Raw genomic sequence first — 7895 nt, forward strand, 5'->3', positions numbered from 1 at the left:
TGCAGTTTGTTCAAAAGATGTGATTTATATTGTTTTTTCTCTTCTTACTGATGTATTTCAATAGATGTAGCATTATTTAGAGCGATGAATAACCTCCGAGGAAAGTTATAACTAATAAAGCAACGAAATCTGGCGAGTAATTGTAGTAATTTCGAAACTTTTGGAACTAGATATGGAATGTTTCTAATCTAGTAACGTTTCTGTGCCTTCGGAAGAAGTTCTTCATTTAATTCCTGCATAAGCAGATGAAAATTTGCAGTTTCGATTTCTGAAGCCTTCTCAACACTATTGGACAGTCATATTTTTGCTGTTGATTCTCCCATTCCTCTTGGGGACAACTAAGATATATTTTTAAGGAAATCGCACTGTTTCTAACTAGAATAAAAACTATATATGGGTCAAAAGATGATGGGAAAAAGAAATAAACCGAATAATTTTGGGAACCAATGTCGATTGCTGTTACTCAATCGATTGAATAATATTTTAGTATGTCTAAAACTTTAGAGCAACAGCATTAGAGTGGTAATTCTTACATATGCATATACTACCCAAAAATTTTCAACGAATTAATATTAAACTTATACCAATTGGAGCCGATTGGGTGATCTAGCACGATTAAAAGACTTTTTTATGGCAAATATTGACATTAATACACATCCCTAAGTAAATAATTACGATATTAAAAAGTTTTCGAAACAATTAGTTATTTCAACAATTGAAACAGTAGTTAGATGTGCCGCCACTGAGAATATGTCTTAATAGCAACCTCTGACTTTGGATCTTTTTGCTCTTGATGTTTCCAATCAGTGCTAGCCTACTACAATTAAATCCCCTTTATGGCTGATCGAATTCTGTGTTATTCGTGTACGTGTTTAGTGTCGTTTTTTCTTTCATCTGCCCTTTTATCATGATACACCGGATAAGTTTTTTTTTTTCTTTACTACCTCTGAGTCAGCATTACGATGCTAGAGTCCTTCGGCTTCAATGAAATAATTTTAACAAAGTTTAGTGATGCTCACTATCAAGGGAATAAGTAATTTTTTCCTACAATTATATCTACGAGGTTCCTAACTGTGGACATCAAAAATGTTGTATGATAAAAGGAATTTGGTTTGATTAAAATAAGTAAATAGGAAGAATATTTTATTGAAAAGTAAATACAATAGGTAATAATAATTTAAAACAATTTTTATAATTAAATAATCCAATGGTAAAGTTATTAAGTCAGATAGTTATCTATGTACTAACTGGTGTATCATAAGTTCATTAAATTACATTTTCATGTAACTTTGATAAAAATAATTAATAATACCATCCGTACAATACATAAATATTAGTATAAAATGAAATAATTACATAATAATCAGTCTTTTTGTATACATAGAAGATGGTAAAATTTGCCGCCTAAATATTATTTAATACTTGAATGAATGTTAAACTTGACATGTAATACTCGAAATTATACATACTATAAAAAAATTTCAATTAAAGTGTGAATTATATACAGGGTTTATCTAAAAAACAATCATAACTCCATGCATAAATCTGTCAATAACTTTCCGAATACTAGACTTAAAATCTTTATAAATATATCTCTTATCTATGTAATTTTTATCATATGGTGTGTAATACATATTTTAAACGCCATAACGAAACTAAAATTTATTTATATATCCTATAAGTGCTCTACAAATCTCACGAAATCAATCAGTTTGCTCTACAAAACGTTTATTGTCTGTTTTTACGAGAATAATGCATTCTTCCCACAAACAAGATCATAATCACTTCAAATTTGCGGTGACTACTTAATTAAGACTGAATCTTTTCCAATAGATGTATAAAAAAGCTGTTGATGTATAAAATGAGGAAACACTTTATGTAAAAACCTCCAAGAATTAAGGGCGAATCATCTAATAATCCCGGGAACTTAGTGGATAGAACAAGGGGACTTCAATGAATAGAAATCCATGTTCGAAGTTGCGATGTATGATGGCAAGCAGATTTTCATCCTAATGCACGTAATGCACATTTTTTGCACATCCTGGAGAAAGCTAGCTAGACAAAAAACCTCCAGACGAAAGGTAATGAAGAAGCGCATCGCTTGGATCAATATTTTCAAAATAAAATTGGAAATGGTACTCCAAGAAATAGCTTTTACCCAATATTGAAGAATTATATAGAAAAGTAATCAAAATAAGTGAAAAAATCATTAATAAACAGATTTTTGATACTGGAGGAAATAGAAAACGAGATTTTAACTTTTGATAGAAGTTTCATATTCAATCAGACCAGACACGAAATCTCTCTCACTCCATTTTTAAGACATACATTTTTGAGTTGATTATTACTCACTAATGTTCGGGTTAGTAAACTTCGTCTCGTGAATAATAAGCTCCATTATACACTCGTAATTAATATACTATTGAAATTGTGAAAAGCCAAAACAAAAGAAACAATTCATCAGCTGTTTATATGAGATGTACTTCTGGTTCGCTTTCAGACTTTTGATAAATGAATTGTTTAGCAGTAGTGATTTGAGATGAATATTTTATCAAAATTGACTTAATACCAATCAAAAGAACAATCAGACATACGAGAGTGATCAAAACGCTTATTTTAATCGATATATTAGATGCAATATCGACAAGATTGTTCAAACTAGAAACGATTTTGGGAAAACCGTCCTCAGGTTTTCCGTTTATCTCCATATTTTCATCACAAGGTATCCCGTTAACGTTACTAACGTTAAAAGAATCGCCGCTTTTCATTTGTAATAATATACTATCTTTAATCACATTAATCAATAATTTACAAGCCCATTTATTACCTCTAAGATCTATTTGTCGTAACCAGACCACGTGAGCTAAGATACCTTTAATATTAACATTGGTTAGATTATTGTAAGCTATATTCAACATTTTCAAATTCTTCATGTAATGAAACATATCTTCGTTTAGATAAGTTAGTTTATTATGGCTTAAATCTAATTCCTTCAAGCTAACCAGTCCGCTTAAACTACCTGAACTGATGTTAGTTAAGTTATTATAACTTAGATCGAAATATTGTAGTTCGACGAGGTCTCTAAAACCACCTATAGGTAAATCAACTATTGAATTATGGCTTAAGTACAAACCGTTCAACATATTTAATCCCATGAATGAATCGTATTCGATAAGTGATAAATCATTATAGCTAACATCTAATTTTGATAGTTTCGACAAGACTGATATATTTTTAAGACTCGATAAAAAATTGTGACTCAAGTTAAGGGATTTTAAATTTCTTGAAAGTTCTGAAAAATCAAGTTTCGTGAGATAGTTATCGGAAAGAGAAATTATTTCGAGATTTTCGATTCCGCTAAAATTAAAATACTCCAAATAATTATTATCGAGTTCTAATAGGGTCAAATTTGTTAATACCGAAAATCTTTTTATGTCTTCCGACTTAGATTTTCCGAGAAAATTATTACTTAAATGCAAATAATTTAAAGCAGGTAGATTATTTAAACAATCATTTATCCTAAATATTTTATTAGAATTCAAATTAAGTGACTGCAGTTGACGTAAATTTGATATATTAAAATTAACTATATCGTTATTAACGGCGTTAATTTCCAACAGAGATGTTGGAAAGTGACTACCGTCTAATCTTGTTAACGTATTATCACCAATATTCAGATATTTTAATCTTTTATTCGTTTTAAAAATATCCAAGTATCTATTAGTTATAATATTATAAGCTAAATTCAAATTTTCTAAAATTACTAAATCTTTAAAGGCATTGGGATCTATGGTGGTTATAGTATTCATTTGAAGATTCAATATTCTTAAATTAACACATTCGGCGAATGTTTGATCCGTAATTTCACTCAATGAATTATTTTGTAAGCTTATTGTATCAATATAAAATGATTTAAAAGCGAGATTTTCTATTTTAAAAATTCTATTATTATCCAGAATTATTGTAGATATATTGGAACGTTCGAAAGTTTTTTCTTGGATTATTTGAACGCCGGCATCGATCACCATCCTGGTTAAATTTAAAGAGACAAACATCTCCTTCTTTATTATCGGTAAACTGCTCTTAGATATTTGCAAAATTTCACAACTGGAATTTAGAATTGAAACTATTTGATTGTTTAAGTCGTCTTTTGGTGTCATATTTGTACAGGTGATATAACGGTACAAAATTTTTTCTCCTAGGTAATGATAAACGGATTCCTTGAACATACCACATGATGCTTTAGCTTGTTCAACTATTATAGAAAGACTAAGCCACAGTAGAATGTTTGTAAACCTAGAAAAAAGTTCAAAATAACTAAAAGTATGAATTTTTTATTAGTAGTTTTCGAAACAATTAAAATAACCTTGGAACTGCACATTTGGGACTTATAAATCCAAACTGGTAGTTTGGTGCAACTTTTATTTTTGGTCGCATCTTTTGTCCGGGTATGTTAGATCAAAGTGTGAATCTCGAGGTATTTATTTAATATTCGACAATAAATAAATTTTGATCAATACATATTTTTGATCATTTGATAAACTCTAGCTATAGATTTATGTTATCGAAGATCAACTGAACAATTGGCAGATGAAAAATACTTGCTATTGGATTTAAGAAACATTTAAGTATGTTAGCATGCAGCAAGAATTATTCTATATTCCGAAAACAAAAAGAAAAGTTTTTTACAAAAATATCAGAATTTATACTTTTATTGGTTTATTGGTTTACTAGAAACAAAATGTGAAAAGCTACGAAGTTTGGAAAGAGTTTTCATATGAAATTGATGTTTCAATATAACTTCGCATCAGTTTATGGAGAATAATTCAAAAAATCAACGTTTTGAATAGTCGGAATGATCAGGACACCATTTGAAAGTAAGTCTAAGTTGTTATCTCATTATTAGTGGATACTGTATATCTAAATACATTTCTAGAGCTTTCCGTTTTTCCTATAATCAATTAATTTGGAGAAAAAGAGTAAAATATCTAAAACATATTCTCAAACTTAATAATACGTTGTCGAAATACATGAACGTTTCGTATTCGACACTACGTATCGTTGTTATAAAGTTTATATTATAAATTATCCACTTAAGGTAATATTAGAACCAGAAATCACATAGATTTGTGTCTGGAGATAAAGTAGGCTTCGTTAGTCTAAGTTACCATCGGGATAATTTCACCCCATTGTAATGTAACATATATTTAGATCTTGGAAATTGCAGAATTGATAGAATTTCAAATTTGAATTTGAGTTTGAGAAAAAAAATCGGAACTCTATATGTGGTTAATGACAATAAGTAGTATATCAACATTCGTGTTGAAAATAGGTTTCCTAAATGTTCCAAATTCACGTTCTACTCAACTCAAATAGTGTGAGGTTGATTACGAATAAAAATGTCTCTAGATTGAGAAAATATTTCGTTTTGGTACAAAAACTTTGTGTACAATAATTCGAGTTGGAGTATACGTCAAAATTTATTTATATATTTCAATCAAATCTGTTCTCAAGAACAGATGAAAAACTCATATATTTGAATCAAGGGAACATCCTTTCTATTACAACACTAAATCAAATTTTTATTCGATGTTTTTTTATTTATTTACTTTTATTACATTGCAATTAACTCACCTCATACTTTAAATATATCACAAACTTTATACTGGCAACAGATTTGTTTCGTTGTGCACTTGATTGGAATAATCTACAGACTAAATATATACACACATTTCCTTTTTCCCCTTGTCATTTTTTTTGATAATTATTTCGAATATCTCAAGTTCATTGTTGGTGCGTTTAATGATAATGAAAATGATAAAGGGCGTAAGTGAATGTATGCTTTTGAACTCAGTATAAAAGGATGTTGACTGAAACTGAATAAACTCAAGTGAATCATTAAGAATGTGTCGAAAGAGTTGATTCCAATAGTTTATGGCGATGGAATGAAATAATTATCCACAGTGCTCCATTAAAACGATTTAGTCTGTGTAGTTATGACCTATACGACGTTTAGAAGGAAGTTTTGGAAGCTAAGCCAAAGGAAAAATCAGATTAACAAAGATACATCAAAACTGGATAATGAGAGAAACATTTTATAAATCTTTATGAAGCCCTGAGTGAAATCGACTTTCGATGATAGTGGAAAACTATCGAAAAAGAATTACAGCAGATAAACTTGGTAACATGCGATCCTCAAAACATCCTTTCCTTCACTGGAAACCGAAAAAAAATTTTGTTTTCAAACTATTAGATATCATAATCTTTATAATGAAACAAATACAGTAAAAAACATCGATTCAACATTGATAGAGTTCTATTGAAAGAGATAATAAACTTTCGAAGGATATACCAATAGCAGAAGATCTGAACAAAACTTAATTCAATTTTCTTCAAGTCAATCATGGACGAAATAATCACTGAAACAGAAATCATAACTAATAGATCCTCTGTAGGGACTCTAATGAATATTTTCATATTATACTTGACCATAATTTCAGTCCTAGACTATAAATATTCGAAAGCTCGGAAATATATTAGAGTTAGTACACTTTGGTGTTTGATTTTGTTCGACTTCGTTCCAATTCGATATGAATATATTATATTTACAGAAAATGGCGCTCCATTAACTCAAAGAAGCGATTGAAGTCGTTTTTAACAACAATATACGATACTTTCTGAAAATTTATTGTATGTGTTTCTGTCGTTGAGTTGACAATCAATTTGTATACCAAAATTTTTGTGATTAAAAATGAGACGTCGAGAATTATTTGCTCCCGCTTCTTATTTTTGGAACTAATGACACATAAATCTCTGAGTGAAAGTATGGAAACAATGACAGACACAGCTGTTGATAGAAATCAGGATCGTTGAAAACACAATAATATGTCTAAACACGTGACAAAATTTGTTCTTTATGCTAATAAGTTGATTATTTTTGTTGAATTATTAATGCAAAAAGTGACGGTATCTACAATGAACATTTTTTTGCATGGGTGCCATTTGATATTTTAAACACGTTGAAACAAAAACCAAAGAAATGTTTTATATAGGGCACTAAATATAGATAACATCCCTACTATTTTTCATCCTTTGTCTCGTTGGAACTCTTGTAGACCTGCTCTAGTATCTGTACTTCAGGATTCTCCAAATGAGGAAATCATATTTTAGTGTATTTTGACTGGGACTAGCTATTTTCACTTGGTGTCCAACGAAGATCATTTCGACCATTCTAATCTTTGTTAAATGCAAAGTTATGAGGTTTTGGTATTATTTGATAAGTACTCAGGAACTTTCTCTACAAAATGAACTATTTTTTTGAAAAAACACTCTTGTTTTAAATTATTTCTTTTTATTTTGTGGGTAATAAGTTGAATAATGTTATATTACTGATTAACTTACTTTTAAACAAATAAAGAATCAGTTTGCTTACCAAGTAGAGTCCAAGAAAATTTTAGTTTTTGTATTTTGCACCGTTCAGTGTAAAAATATATTATAAGGCATTCGAATATATTGATTTATATTTGATACAAAGTTGGTGTGCTATAAAAATATGAAAAACTAACTGTGAAAAAGTTTTTATCAATATCATTCGATTTCTCTGGTACTTGAGTAAAAAGTTTGTATCCAAATCTGTAATAATAAAACAAAATACCTCTCAAATTCCACATAGCATGGGATAAAATAGCAAATGCGATAAGTATAATGCACTGAACAACGTAAATCCATAAAATATTTATGTGTCTATATCCCCTTGAGGATCAGATTATGACAGCAGCCAGCAGGACATTCTAAGGATAGAGCGTTCCTTGGATGACAAAGGGACGTTTATATATACAAAAGGATGGATTTTTCGGGATTTGCTTATACTACTTAAGAAAAACACGGAAATATAG

At 29.5% G+C, this 7895-nt stretch overlaps 1 protein-coding gene across 1 annotated transcript; it reads right to left on the reverse strand.

The window, feature by feature from the left end:
- Positions 1–1132: 1132 nt before the first annotated feature.
- On the reverse strand, positions 1133–5716 carry LOC130903658 (protein artichoke-like). The gene is made up of 2 exons (XM_057815885.1): positions 5635–5716; positions 1133–4296 (listed from the first exon to the last, which is right to left on the reverse strand). The coding sequence occupies exons 1-2, from the start codon at positions 5637–5639 to the stop codon at positions 2469–2471; spliced, it is 1833 nt and encodes a 610-aa protein (XP_057671868.1). The 5' UTR covers positions 5640–5716; the 3' UTR covers positions 1133–2468.
- Between the last annotated feature and the right edge of the window lie 2179 nt (positions 5717–7895).

The sequence above is a fragment of the Diorhabda carinulata genome, chromosome 2, assembly GCF_026250575.1.
Source record: "Diorhabda carinulata isolate Delta chromosome 2, icDioCari1.1, whole genome shotgun sequence".
NCBI lineage: Eukaryota > Metazoa > Arthropoda > Insecta > Coleoptera > Chrysomelidae > Diorhabda > Diorhabda carinulata.